The 15210-nt window shown below is 51.0% G+C and overlaps 1 protein-coding gene across 2 annotated transcripts in view; it reads right to left on the reverse strand.

Annotated features, from left to right (window-relative positions):
- Psd2 (pleckstrin and Sec7 domain containing 2) overlaps window positions 1-14588 on the reverse strand; it is a 30791-nt gene extending 16203 nt beyond the window's left edge. The window contains exons 1-6 of one of the 2 annotated variants that reach the window (XM_033767206.1): window positions 14164-14588; window positions 12466-12915; window positions 11861-12055; window positions 9380-9460; window positions 6831-6943; window positions 6152-6210 (exon numbers count right to left, since the gene is read on the reverse strand). In XM_033767206.1, the coding sequence (XP_033623097.1) occupies window positions 6152-6210; window positions 6831-6943; window positions 9380-9460; window positions 11861-12055; window positions 12466-12915; window positions 14164-14537 (1272 nt within the window). In that variant the 5' untranslated portion in view covers window positions 14538-14588. Of the gene's footprint in view, window positions 1-6149; window positions 6211-6830; window positions 6944-9379; window positions 9461-11860; window positions 12056-12465; window positions 12916-14163 lie in introns of both variants that reach the window. The other variant, XM_033767208.1, reaches the window with a different exon arrangement.
- Between the last annotated feature and the right edge of the window lie 622 nt (window positions 14589-15210).

Below are 15210 nucleotides of genomic sequence, written 5' to 3' on the forward strand. Positions count from 1 at the left end.
ACCCCAAGAAAAAAAAAAAAAAAAAAAAAAAAAAAAAAAATTGAAAACAGATGCTCAAACAAAAATCTCAGTACATGAAGCTCACTTTTGGGCCCCATGGGGAAACACATTCATGATGCCAAAAGGTGGAAACAACCCAAATATCCTTCAGCAGATGAATGGACAACAAAATGTAGCATATTATACAGTTGCCTATTATTTGTCAATAAAAAAGAATGAAGCAGTGATCCATGCTACAACACAGAGGAACCTGGAAAACATACCAAGTGAAATAAGCCAGACCAAAAAAAGGACAGATATGTGAACTGTCTCCAAGAGACAAACCCACAGGGACAGAAAGCAGATTAGCATTTTCTAGGAGCTGGGGAGAGGCAGGGATGGGTAGTGACTTGTGCTGAGCCTGAGTGCTTTTGTTGAGGTGATGGAAAAGCTCTGAAACTAGCTCTGGTACTGCGAAACTAGATAGTGATGCTGGCTGCACACCACTGAGAATATGCTTAATGCCATTAAATTGTACATTTTAAAATGGTTAAAATAATAAATTATATGTTATGAGTGCTTTATCACAATAAAATATAACAGTAAGGTTATAAAAGATTTTTATGACACAAAAGATTAGGTTTTATTGGTATATATAGAACATCATAATCAATAACTATAGAATATACTTTCTTTTAAAGTTCATATGACATATTTATTAAAATTGATCTCTCTCACTGGGGATTTAGTTTAGTGGTTCCACTGCCTGCCTTGCAAGTGCAAGGACCCGAGTTTGATCCCCTGTACTGCAAAAAAAAGCAAAAAAAATTGATCTCTCTCTACACCAAAAGCCACACTTAACAAATTACAAAGGAATGAAATCATACTGGATAAGTTTCTGCTTTAAAATATCATCATCATCATCATCATCACCATCATCATCCAGGAAAAAGACGTGTATGGGTATAGGGATGGGGAAGACATACCAAGATCATTCTAAAGCTCAAGGAAGGGACATGGTTTGGGACCTCTGAGTTCCCACTTCCTTCCTTCCTCCCACTTCCATCTGGGTCAACAGAGCCCAAAGGCTGCCCTTGGCCCTTAGACTTCAGCCACATCTTCCGTCTCTTGGCAGAAAAAGTCTCGGCCAATTTGACCATAGCCCCATGGCACAGCCTAGGCCCTGCCTTCTCAGGCCAAGGTGACCATCTCCCCACACCCATCTCCTTACCCAGAGCACAGGTGGGTGGGGCCAAGATGCTGCCCAGGCCATCACCCCAATAGTGAAACTAGGTCACTTCCTTTGACACCACAGAAGTCCAGGCTTTACAGCTTCCTGCAGAAGCAGGACAAGGCAGGAAAAGCAAGATGAAAGCACAGGTCATCTTCAGGGATGGGAGAGTCTCAACAAAAGTACTCTGGACAGGAAAATACTTGCTGCTATTGCAAATCCCGACTAGGCCTTAATTATACTGCCAATCTCTTGTGTGAGGTTCATTCTGTCACCATCTGAGAGTGGTAAAACCCCCCATCCCCAACATGGCCTTCAGGATAGCAGCCAAACCTATGCATCCATCCCTCAAATTCTCCACTATCCTGCACCAGCCCACCTCGCCAGCAACTCACCACCACACCTCAAGCAACCAGTGTCTGGGAAATTCAATCTGGTCCTGAAACACAGCTCATCTGTGTCTCGGCGTGGACTGCCTGAAGTGACTCTCCCGCCTGCCTCCCCTCTCTTTATGCTTCCTATTTGATGGTTCCCTGAGCCCACCTTCAGTCCATTAAACAATGCTAGAGGCTGTACAACCAAAGCACCTCTTCAATTTCTCTCCTCTTCTCTATCTCCAGGTAACCCAAGCTGCCACATTCTCTAGCTTGAAGGTTGAAAACCACATTTTGGGGCCGGGGATTTAGCTCAGTGGTTCCACCTCCTGCCTCTCAAGCCCAAGGACCAGAGTTCGATCCCTGATACCAAAAAAAAAAAGAAAACCACCATGTTCTGACATTGCCCCCTTTCAGTTCATTCCAAGATCTACCACTGCCCACACCCCACTTTAAGTGTGCACTCCTGACCCATCTCCTATCCTTCCAATTCATTCATCTCTCGAGTCCTTATTCCAGCAGCCCTTTGTCCCTCTATTAAAATCCAAATGTCCTTGCTTTCTTTTTTGTCCCATTTAGATTCCAGACCCCATCATTAACCACTTCCCTGCAAATGTTCTCTTGCGCCTTTCTGCTTCTGTCATATTTGCCTAGGAAAAACCCAGACAAGGTATAATCAAACTAGTTTCCTGCGCTGTTTCTGTGTCTAAGCCCAACCAAATGAATAAGCTTGGAGAAGAATCCAAAGTCATGCTAACCAGTTCCATTTTACATCCACAACCATAACCAAATGGGAATGGAGACCAGCCAAGAGCACTATTACACTTTGCCCATGTGTCTGCTCCCCATTCTCCAACGTGGCCACGAACACCTCTTCTCTCCTTTAAGCTTCAAGGACCCCATAACAGACATTATGGTTCCCTTGTCGATACCTTTTCCTTTCTCTGTTATCCTTTCTTCTCTTGGCATCTAAGAACACTCTGATTTTTGTCTGACCACTCTAGCTGTCTCATGGTCTCTCCTGGTCCTGGGTTTCCTCTAAATATTGCTGGGCCTCAGACTTAACCATCAGCCTGCCTCTCTCTCCAGGGCATTCAGCCAGTCCCATCAAGATGCCAGGAACCCACCATGCCCATCTCTTCATCCCACACACTTCCACTGGGCTCCAGTCTCATTGATCCCACTGTTCCCTCAATGTCCCCATGTCGATGTCCAACAGACATTGCGAACACAGCATGTCAGAAATGGAACTCGTTCCACCTCTCCCACTCACCCCCAAATATAAAATGTGGACCCCATCTCTGGAAATAGCACCCAAGCTAGACAGATGCTGAAGCTATCTGTGACAGTCAAGCTGGCTTTTCACCTTGATTGAATTCAGAGCCACCCAGGGAATTAGCAAAGCACACTTCAGAGAATGTCTGGACAAGTCATGGAGGCATGAGACCCTGGCTACTATGTCTGTCCTGGCCCCTGCTTCTCTGACACCGTTCCCCTTGGCATTCCTCTGCCAAGCCCTCCCTTCATAATGCTCCTGTTGTGGAGACAGCCTAGCGTGGAATGAACCCTATGAAACTGGGAGCCAAATAAGCCTCTCTTCCTTTAATCTGTGGGCATCATATAAGTTTTTGGTGTCCAGTATTTTATCCAGGGACAGGAAAGATAACCAATAAGCCATCGTTATTATTCCTCTTTCACTGACCATCCCTATCAGCAAATCTGGTCAGACGGAACCTCAAGACGTCGCCCTTTGCAGTCCCTCTCTCCATGCGCACCACCCTATCTTCCCAAACCGACATCACCTATGTCTTACCTTGCCACACACCAGCAGTCACCATGGAAACAGTTTTGCAGATCTTCAAAATGTTAAACACAGAATGACAATACATATGATGCAGCAAGATCATTCCTAGACATAGACTCAAAGAACTGAAAATAGGTGTTCAAACATAAACTTGTTCACAAACGTTCATTCACAGATGCCCATACTCAGTAGCCAGAGGTGGAAAGCAACCTTCCTGGTCCCTTTGCCTGGCATTTTGACGAGACTTTCCATGACTGGCCCTTGCTGATCCTCCAGGTCTCTGCCCTAATCCTGGAGGCCTTCCCTGACCTGCTCATTCCCTGCAGGACCCACCCATGCTTGCAACCATTTCTTTGTGTTGTCCACGTCCTCTAACTAGAAGGTAAGCTCGCCAAGGCAGGATTCCTTTTCCTGTTTTTTGTGGAACACAAAAGGTGCTCAGCAGACAGGACAGCTGTTAAACCTCAAAAGTCCAGGCATGTCCTCACCCAGGCTATACCCATCCAAAGAGCGTACGCCTGCCCAGCCTGCTCCCCCTCTGAGCAGAACTTTTTTAGTAGGTACCAGCACAGCCTATATTCCTAAGATCTTCACATCCCACCAGGCACTCAGTCCCTGTCTAACAAGGGGCAGAAGGAGGAGAGGAGCAAGAAGAATAGAACACAGCAGAGGAAGAGCTCACAGGACTGTGACCACCAGTTCTTGGGCAAAGCTCTCCTCCAGTCCCATCTCCATACAGCCTCATAGGAACTATATGATGAGGAAACACAGCCTCAGTGAAGTAAATAGCTTGTTCCAGGGCACATGACTATCAAATGGAGAAATGTAGAGAGCTCTGACCCAGAATCCTTGTTCCTAGTCATTGGGCAACACTGCCTCAAGAGAGATAGGAAGATACAAGCAGCGGTGCACACCTATAATCCCAGCTATTCAGAAGACTGAGGCAGAGGCATTGAAAGTTCCAGGCCAGCCTGGGAAACAATAAAAATTTTTTAAAAGGCTGGGGATGTAACTCAGCAGTAGAGCATTTGTCTAGCCTGAGCAAGGCCCTGGGTTTGATCCCCAACATCAAAAAGAAAGAGAAAGTGGGAGGGGGGAAGATTTCCAGTATCTGTTTGCAGCAAATACAAAGGTCCTGAATTCCTGATCTACAAAGAGTAATTTCTCCACACCTGCAACATTAGTGCAGGTTATAGGTAACTAAGGCCGCCAGACCAAGCTGTTCTCCCCCTGGGGACCATGGAACAGGAGCTGCTGTCCTCACCAGAAGTGCTTAGCAGCAGATATGGGCACCCCAAGCTGGGCCCAGAAGTGCCGCAGCCCTGAGATTGCTCTCAGGAGGCAGGCTGGGGCAGGGACAGGAGTGGACGGGCACATCCAGGGCCCCTTTAAGGGAGCTGGCAACACCTGTTCCCCGAGCACCGAGGAAGTCTCGGGAACACTGGTGGGTTTGTGGGCCTCGGAATACACATGGCTTCTCTCCCGTTCTATACTCAGGCAGAGGGCCGGGCTGACTTTCCCAACATCATCGCACCTTTGCTTTTCCTGACAGGGGTACACAGGCCCTAGCCCTCCTGGGGCTGCCCCAGGAGCTCATGAGCCCAGCTCAGGCTGCTCCTCTTCCCTGTGCCTGCTCCAGCTGCCATCAGACTGCAGCCTCCACAACCCTGGCCCTCCAAGGGCCTGCAGCCTGGGCCCATAGGCTTGCCATCATTTAAATTTTAATACGAAACATAAATACTACTGTTATTCTTACATATTAGTATTATTTATAATAAACTCCTTACTAGGAGCTGGGCCCTGACATTTGATATTGTGTTGATTAACTCTTTGTCCTCCATGGGAACTTTGAGAAAAATCATTATTCTCCCCATCAACAGATGCAGAACCTAAGACCGATTCAGAGGGGACCAGTGACTTGCCCAAGGTCACACAGCAATGAAGTCACGAGTGGGAGGTAAAGCCTCCCCCAGCTCTTTCTTTGCTCATATCACCTAAACTTTCCTGTTAACTCTGCAATGAGACACACTGACCTGCTGTCCTGAAGTCACAGAAATCCCTCCAACCCAACAGGGGGCTCTGACCACCGCTGGGGGAGCGATGGCAGAGCAGTGGTTGGGTGGAACCTGGTGGTGTGATGGGGGACACAGAACTGGCATGGAGATGGGGTCACACAGGGCATGCACACCACTGGCCACACTTACCACCTGAGGGAGGGCAGGAGAGCCCACAGAGGGTCCCCGCAGCAGAGGAGAGAAGGTGGAGTTGGTTAGAGAGCCACGAGAAGAAGCACAGAGGCAGCCTGGGGCATGGAGCAGACCCAGCCTCCCAGCGGCACCCACACCTGTCAGGCCACTCTTGGTTCTGGGCTGGGTAGGGGTGCCGGAAAGCCTCTCAGGCATAACCTACTCCTTGATTAGCAGAGGCTGCCTGGCGTGCTATTTCAGGCGGCTGCACTCAGGCTTGGGATGGGAAGAGCCCACGGCATTTTAGCAATGAGTGGCATGGACCAGCCTAGGAGTATGCTTCTCATCCAGCACATCCTAAACTCCCATGGGCCCAACCATCCTCGCTGCCATGTGTGGGGCCAGGGCACAGGCAGCTCAAACTGTGCTAGAACAGAACCAGATCTAGAAACCAAGGTGCCCAACACCCAGTTCTGCTAAAACAAACACAGTCCCTGAGCAAGAGATCTCAGGAAGGGGGCTGGGAAAGGGTCACCCCGAGGGTGACTTGGCCTACCACCTCCCTCCCGCAACTCACATGTCCGTGCAGGTCCGTGTTGAGCAGCATCAGGGCACAGGTGAGCGTGTGGATTCCATCTAAATCAGAGATGGTAGCAGCCTCAGGGTCAGGGGCCAGCGCATACCCACCCTTAACTGTCCACCTGTCTTCCAACAGTACCTGCCTGAAGACCCAGGGGACAGGCAGCAGCCAGCCACCTGCCCTCAGAGCTGGGGCCTGTGTGATGCTCCTGCCTGCCCCAGGTCAGGCTGTCCCCTCCCTCAGAGGGAACTTGGCAGTCCTTGCCTGCTCTAGCCCATATGCCTGCCTCCTGTAGCCAAATTCATCTTGAACCTCAGGCCCAGCAATGGCTCTGCATCCTGGGCCATGTCTCTGCTTTGGCTGTGTCTCTTGAGTTTCTGGGATCCAGGTCCATTCATAGGGAAAGTCCCCAACCAGGAGCCCCACCCCACCAAGAATCAACATTGTGACAGGGCACCAGGGTGTGTGAAGACCCAGAAGACTAAATTCTAAGACTGAGGACTTTGAGGCACTGGGAAGGACAATGGAGCTCTCTTGCCCAGCAGGCAGCCCCATTCCATGTGCCATCGGCTACTCATTCAGTGTTAGTTTAGCACCTACTGCATGCCACAGGAGGGAGAAAGGGGTGGGGCCCAGGGGGCAGTGGGAAGGTCAGGTGGAGCAGGCAGGGCTGTACCTTCTGAGGTGCTGTCATCAGGGTTGCACTGGCAGTACCGGCGGGAGAAATGTGTAAGGACCCGTTCACGCTCCTGCGTCTCCCCCATCAGCGGAAAGGCCTTCAGGAAGGTTCTGGAAGGCAACCCAAAGTAGCTGAGGGCCTCCCAGAGTTGCTGAGTCAGTCTGGGTCCTCACCCAGAATAGAAGCCCCACTACACACACGTACTCAGCCTGTCCTGCCTGGAAGCCATTTGTCCCAGCTCCTATTCCCCAGCCCATACTCTGCTTTCCTTGGGGCTTTTCACCAAGCCCCAGCCCAGCACAGCCACCACTAAACTCAGGCTGTCCCCCCAGATTTTGTCCCACCGTCGGCCAGCCTCTCCCACCTCACCCCCTGAAGTCCTTCTGCTCGATCCTCTCAGCAGCCTCTCACACTCACCTTTCCCCACCCACCCTCTATCCTTGTCCTCTCCCGCCTGTCTCTCTTCAGAAGACTGCACGCTGCTACCAGCACTGCTTTACTGCCAGCACCATCTGTGGCTCCCCAGTGCCTGTGCAGTTGAGCCTCACTACTGGGGAACACACAATGCCTCTAGTCCACCACCCGTGCCTCTAATCATGAGCTAGCCTCCCTGAAAACTTTCCCACAATCTCCTGCTCCACCATGCAATCCTGAAGATTCTCTCAGGATAGAGTATGTGCTGCAGAAGAGAGACACTTCCACTAAGAACAGTGGCAGCTATGTGTTTTCTGAAACTGCTGAGGCAACAAAGATCACAAGGGCCAAGATCCTGGAGACAAGAGGACTGGGGTGAGGGGGCTCATCTGCTGTGGCTGCTTTTAGCTGAAACACTGCTGAGTAATAGCACAGGTAAGGGGCAAGACAGCAGGCGGCTTTAAGGGGCAAAGAGACAAACCTGGAGACCAGAGGGGCTGTATGCACACAGCCAGGCAGGTATGTGACAAATTCCAGAGTGAAAGGAAAGAGGCTAAAAAGCTAAAAAAGAATGCCTCTGGGAAATAGAGGGTTTTGTTCTTGGGTTTTCTTTTCTTTTCTTTCCTTTTCTTTTCTTTTCTTTTTGGTTTTTGGGTTTTTCAGCAAGCTTGCTACACTGAGGAAACCAAATGAGGATTGAGAATTCACCAAGGGGCAAGGTCCAGTAACCACACTTGGCTCCCTGTGGAAAGTCCTGAGTCTTTCCAAGATTAAGGCGAACTCTGATCCTCACCAGGCTTCAGTGCTTTGTCTCCTCAGCTAGCTGTGCTTGGGTTAGGACCATGTCCCCAGGTTAAGGACAAGATAAAAAGGAAGAAAACAAACTAGAGCCACTATAGTTCTATATGGAGTGTGTAGCATCAAGTAAAAAAAAAATTACTAAACGTGCAGAGAGATATTATAAATGATGGGAAACCAAGAGAAAAAACAGGCAATAGAACGGGTATAGATGATTCAGATGATGCCAATATTAGAAACAGCAAACAGGGACTTTATAATAATGTGTTCAAAAACAGAGGTAAAGATGGAGAAAATTAGTGAAAAGTGGAGAATTACTTAGAGAATAAAAACTCTTTTTTTTTTAGTAGTCCTGAGGATTGAACCCAGAGCCACTTGCATAGTAGGCAAATGCTCTACCACTGAGCTATATCTCCAGTCTTTTTTTATTTTCTTGAGATAGGATCTTCCTCAGTTGCCCAGGTTGGCATCAATCTTGCAATCCTCCTGCCTTGGCCTCCCAAATAAATGGGATAACTGGCATGTGTCACTGACCCTAGAATCTATTTTTAAATTTTAAATAAAACCAAAGTAACTGGGATTACAGACACATACCACTGAGCCTAGCCTAGAATCTATTTTTAAATTTGAAATAAGATGGAAATTCTAGAACAGGAAAATATGATAACATAAAATTAAAACTCGGTAAATGGGTTTAATGGTATCTTGGACATTAAAAAAAAAAAGAGTAAGTGAAGTGAAAGCAGATCAACAGAAAATACCCCACCCATAGCAGAGAGAAAAAAGAATAGAAACTACATTATTTTAAGTGTAAGGGACACATGGGACACTGTAAAAGGACCCAGCATATGTGAAGCACACAGCCTTCTCTCAGAGACTAAGGTCTTGTCTGTCCTTCTTATGGCCCGGTCCTGCCACCATACCCTGCTGACAGTGAGCTTCATCCAATATCATACTCCTGCTCCCTGCAGCCTGCACCTGGTCCTACTGAGGCGCCTCCTTGGTCAAACCCCAGGTAGAGCTGAGATCAAATATCCTCTCAATGAGTCATCTCACACTCAGTGACTATGGGGGAATCCTCTTTACCTCTCTGCCCAGAATTTCTTCATTTGAAGAGAAGGAAGGATCAAACCCACCTCACAGGGTTGCTCTGAGAATGAAGTAGGCCAGTATGTAAAGACAGCTGATGCTCTTGGCCTCTTCCCACATCCTTGCAAGAGGTTCAAGAGACTTGCCCGAGGTTGCACAGTGAGTTTGCAATAAGAGCTCAGATGAGGATCCAGGTGTGCTGCCCATGCCACCTGTGGACACTGTCCCATCCCAGACCCACTGACCTGAGAGCTCGGTCCAAAGTGAGTCCAGAGAAGTCAAAGAAACTGAGGTACTCGCCAGCCACCAGCCTGCTGAACTCGTTGCTGCCAGAAGAACACAGGATGTCAGTTAGAAGCAGGGTCCAACCCAAGACAGCAGAACAACGGTGGGTACCTGGGGATGGGCTCCAGTGTGCCCTGACCCACCCACCCGGAGCTGCCAATCCATAGGCTGCCCCCCTGATGGCCAGTTGGGCTCTGACAGCTCAGCCTCAGGCTGCAGGATCAGGATGGCTTCCTGGAAGAGGCCAACAGGGAAAGTGAGAACCAACCAAGTAAAGGAAGAGAAGACAGGATGGTATCAAGTGCTATGAACAGAGGAAACTATATCGAATGTCCAAGAAGCCACCAGCACAGCCATGTAGCCAGGGTCTGGAAAGCGGGAACAGGGGCAACAAGAGATAGGCAGGCTGCGGGTCAAAGGAAGGATGGTGACATGATGTGAAGGGCTTGGACAGATGGTCACATCTGTATTGTGGACACTACCTGTTGAGTGGAGACCCACAGGGAGGATATAGGAGTTGTTCAGGAAAGAAGTGGGCACATGATTTAGGAAGCAGAATCTCCCAGAAGGAGAGATAGATCCGGTGGGGACAAGGCTGAAAAGGTGGGATACTGGGGCTCAGCAAGGATGGGGCAGGTGTACATCAGGGAGAGCATCACTCCCCGGTGGTCAGCAAGAACTTGGTGCAGTGAGACTGAGCCCACATGAGAAGAAAGAGCAGAACCAGCTGACCAGGTGGGGCAGGGCTCTAAAGCTATCCTGGAGGCCAAGGTGGAATGTGTCACAAGAAAACTGGATTGAAATATTCTGGTCAAAAATCAGAACACATCTCCACCTGATTCTTATCAAGCTCAAGCTCAAGCTCTCACTCCCACTCACAGGACCCATGGGAAATAGAGGAACATGTAAAATAACACCTTGAGGGTGTTAGCCCAGACATGAAAAGTTCAGGAGGTTCAGCTTCCTCAACAAATGCATGGCACTGAAGAGGGAAGGGGCTATTGTAGATTAAATGATTCTTGAGAGATACAGGACCAAATGCAAGATGTGGAAATGTTTGGGTCCTGGATTTGACAAAATAATATTTTAAGGCAATCATACGAGATCAGGCGTGTCCAGCGTGGTATGGCCATAGACTTTAGACAATCAGAGAAAATTAAACACAAGCCAAATGTTGAAGATAATAAGGAATTTTGGTTAAGTTTTGTTAGAAATTATAATTATATAAACAAACTAATCAGAGACATACACTAAAGTACTTAGGAATCAAATGAAATAGTGTCTGAATATGCTTTAAAACACTCCAGCAATCCTGGCGTGACAGCACACACCAATAATCCCAGCACTCCAGGAAGCTAAGGCAGGAGGATCATAAATTCAAGCCCTGACTGAGCAATTTAATCACTTAAGGATTTGGGCTGTGACTTGGGGAAACTCTTGCTTTTTAGATGGGAGAGAGGCATACCACTGACAGCTAATGGGAAGACTATTGTAGAGGGAGGAGAAGTTGGAAAGATGGAAGGGGTTCAACCACAAGAAATCTCCCGAAAGGCTGTCATTAGGTTGGGGCAGCTCAAGCCCAGTAGGGAGGTGAAGGCATCTGAGTTGTGATTTCTTTGCCAGGGCCTTTGGGGACCCAGTGTAAGAGTGATGTGGAGGCTAGAGAGGGTGGAAGAGGCAGGATGGAGAAGGGAAGGATCCAAGACCACTGGGACGCCCACGTCAGCTCCAACTCATGGCCAAGGATCTGACTGTTCCTTAACTCTTGTGAGTGGTGCTCAACGGCCAGGCCCACTTCTGCCCACCTCAGAGCCTCCCTGTGGTGACAGGTAGCTCTCTGACAGAGGGACCAAAGGCAGAGGCTATGCTGCTAGTCAGACATGCTCAAGATGTGCCCAGTCTGTCTCAGCTGAAGCCCCCACCTGTGCCCCGAACCCCATATTGCCAGTTTCCCCTTGCACCCACTTGAAATCCAGGGCCTGTGCTCTGGGTGTCCCAGAACCTTCAGCTGGTCCCAGTGGAGAGTAGGGCTTAATGAGCCCTCTCCTGAGCTCAAGGTCTCAGTCATTTCTCCCCCACACCTCTATGCAAGCTCTCCTCTCTCCCTGGCCCCATTAGGCAGGCCACTAGCTCCTGTCTGGCAGCTCTGTCCTCACTACCATCCACCATGACCCCATAATCACATCCTGCATCCAGCCCCTCAGCCCTGAGGGGCCGCCTGCCCCCACCCTTCCCTGACAGCAGCAACCCTCATCCAAGCAGCCCAGAAAGGAAACAGATTTAGAGCGAGGCCAGGAATGAGGACAGTGGCAGGAGGTGTCCTTGAAGGACTGTTGAGTGCCCCTGGTAGCAGGCACCCCTGAGAGAAGCCACTTCCCACACCTTTCAGGCTAACGAAGACAGCAGTTTGCCTGGGAGAGGAGGTGTGGGAGGCCACTTACTTCTTGCCCAGCTGCCGGGCCACGTCACAGCGCTGGAAGCCCTCGAGGTGGTAGAGGCGGCGGGCCAGCCGGTGAGCAGCTTCATTGACACCCTGGCACCCATTGGCCAGTGGGTCTGTGCTTCCAGGCTCCAGCCCCTCCGAGCTGCTTAGCTCTGAGTCCGAGTCCGACAGCCCATCCTTCAGGCTGGGGTCACTGCAGGTGGAAAGGAGGGGGATCAGAGGCCCAGGAACAGAGGCCCTGCATGGGCCCCAAAGGACTCCAAGGCCTCTGCAAACCCACTTGGGGTCCAGAACAGGGCAAGAAGCTCCACAAAAGCAGGAGGACATTAGTTCAGACTTTCACAGGCGCCCCCTCACATGAAATTATGCCCACAGCCCATCTAATTATGCCCCAAGCCCATCTAAGCTGAGAAAACGTGAAGAACAGAATGGAACCTCAGGTCCCAGGGTGGAAAGTCTGGAGGCAGAGGCGGGACAAGGGGAGCCTGAAGAGGGTTTATTGACTTTGGACACTGGTCACCCTAACATGCTTTACCTCTCTGTGCCTCAGTCTCTGTATCTGCTCAGTTGCTCCCCCAGCTCCCAGTCCAGGCCCTGCCTCACCTTGCTGAGTTCAGCAATTTGTCCGTGTCCTCATCATCATCGTCCTCGTCCCTGCCCGACCCCTGGGGCCCATCCTCATGGAATCCATTGGGCACGGTCGTAAGAGACAGGCGGCTCAGGACGTTCTCTGAGCGGCTGCTAGAGATGGAGCGTCGCAGGGGGCTGCCCAGCTCCCCATCACCTCCGGCTGCCCCCAGGTCCCCCTCAGGCCCCATGTCACCAATACCCAGCCCAGCCCCTGGCTCGGGGCTATCCCGGGCCCTCTGCTGGATGAGGGGTGTGAGTGGAGCCTCGAAGCTAACACAGCTGTCGCTCTCATCAGTGAGGCTCAGCACGTCCAAGGAGTCCAGGCTGCTGTATTGGGTGCCACGCAACAGCTCTGACTCCAGAATCTTCTCAAACGTGGCGCTGAAGCCATCCCGCACATCTGGCTCCCCGGGGCCATCAAGCCTGTGGGATGCAAGGACCAGTCACCATCCTACCCAGGTGTCCTCAACACCGGGGCTGGTCATGGCAGCAGTTTGTGCCTGAAGCTCCCCAGAGGCAGGGAGCAGGCCTGGGTTGTGTCCTGCTTCTTCGTTCTTTCAGCCAACACAAACTGAGCACTAGGGGCCAGATGCTGGGCTGGGGACAGAGGACACAGCAGAACAAAGGACAGATGTGGCCCCTGCCCCTTAGTGCCCAACCCAGCGCCTGGCTTTTTGCCATCTAGACAGATGTCTGTCTCAGTGAGCGACTATGAAGCCTCTTCTCCCACCCTGGCCTGTAGATGTCTCCTTGTCACAACTAGTGCCACACTCAGTCATACCTTTGCTATCTGCACTGCCTGGAGGTTCTTAGCTCAAGCAAACACACAGCTCTCAAGGCCTGCTCTCATGTCACAGGCCCACACTGTCGGCCCCTCTTCTCCATTCTCTCTCCTCAGGGTGACTCCTCATTCCCTCCCCAGCTCTTACCAGCACGTAATATTCTGTTTGTTCCCCTCTTTGCTGCATGCTCCCCAGCTCCTAGCTCCCCAAACCAGAGCTTCACAAGGCCAAAGTCTGCCTGGCGAAGACAGTTCTGCCAGGCCTAGGCTGGGTACTAGAGACATTCAAATAAGATAGCACCCTGCCCTTGGAGAACTCTCCGCCCACTGTGAGAGCTACAGGAGGTAGTGCCATCTCCACCACCCTGAAACTGAACAGGACTGAGGAGTGACTCCAACAGGGGCTGGAAAATCACCAGCCCAATTTCCAAACCTCTCTCTGCCCCAACCTTTGGCCACCCCAAATCAGCAAGCAACCTGAATACAAAGAGCAATCTAAGGAGCCTCAGCCCTCTGCCCCCTCCTCTCTGCTAGCTGCTGGCAGCTGCCCCAGACCCTGCCTGGATGGAAACGTACAGCTATGCACGCCGAGTGCACGAAGGCCTGCAAACCCACCTGCTCACCTCCCCCACAGAGACCTACAGATACTTCACCTTACGCACCCACATAAGAGACCAAAAGTGTGCCAGCAACTGCACAGGCTGGGGACTCAAGCCTGCTGCTATTTTAATTCCTTTTCGGGATCAGTCACTCCCAAGCACCCAGAAGCTAGACTAAAGAAGAATATGAAATCCCCATCTTATATATGAGAAAAACAAGAAGGGGCTAGAGACCACACAGCCATGGAGCTGTCAAATATAGTGAGCCCCTATCCCAAGACACCCACTTACCCCAGCTGAGGGTCTTCAGTGTCTGGACAGAGGCTGCTGGAGACATCATCCCCCTCTGCCAATGCACAAGCCCTCCAGGAACTGGGCTCTGTTGAATCTTCCAGAATGTTTCTTTCTGGCCCCAGGGTTAGGCCATTGGTGAGGGTGAGGCTGAGGCTGAGGCCAGGGAGGGCCTCACCTGGGTCCTCTGTGGGCTCCTCAGTTTCCAACAGCGTGTCCCTTTTCTCATGCCTTGGGTTGCTGAGGTGGCTGCTCAGACCCTCACTGGCTGCCATTCCATTCTGGGCCCTGGGCTCCTCCTCAGGCTCCAGGCTAGGGTCCCAGGTGGCACTGTCATCTTCGTTCAGTGCAGACGGAAGCTTGTATTCATCCATGGCAGCCACTGCTTCCACCCTATCCTGATAGCTCCTGGGACTCCAGTACACCTGGCAGAAGATGGAGAGTTGAAGTCAGTGTGGGTCAGACAGGGCAGGGGCTGGGTATTTAAAGCCCAGTGGAACCAGCACCAAGGCAGCCTGCTGTGGCCCAGAACACAGCCAAGACAATCTCCGCAGGGCCCTTGTGTCTGTAGCCTGGCTTCAGATCCTGCCCTTCACCTCCCCCTGACTCCTGACCAGCTCCTTGTACCTAGTCCCTGGATTCCCCATTAGCTCTTGTGTCTCTATTGGGCCCTCCAGGGTTCCCAAGGCCCTCTGAGGAAGACTCAGGTGGGCAGGAACTAAAGAAGGGTAGGACACCCCTTGCAGGCCCCATCCATTTGCTGGGGAACGATGGAGACAAAACCCCAGTCTGACAGCCAGCCCGTATCCCCTTCTGTGTGTCCCCTGCCCCACGTCCAGGAGCCAGAGATTTTTGTGGTTAATGGCGGGAACTGGGCTGAGGACTGCCTTTAGGGTGGAGGTAAAGAAGTCAGCAGAATTGCAGCTCAGTCAGAGCATCAGCCACCCCAGGGAAGCAAGCCAAAGGAGGCCCTGTGTGAGGTGCTGTCCAGGGTGCTGGGCAGGTACAGGGCCACCCAAGAGCCTGCGGGGAGCCACGCTGCCTCTC

The sequence above is a fragment of the Fukomys damarensis genome, unplaced genomic scaffold (assembly GCF_012274545.1).
Source record: "Fukomys damarensis isolate Sample0158 unplaced genomic scaffold, DMR_v1.0_HiC HiC_scaffold_3, whole genome shotgun sequence".
NCBI lineage: Eukaryota > Metazoa > Chordata > Mammalia > Rodentia > Bathyergidae > Fukomys > Fukomys damarensis.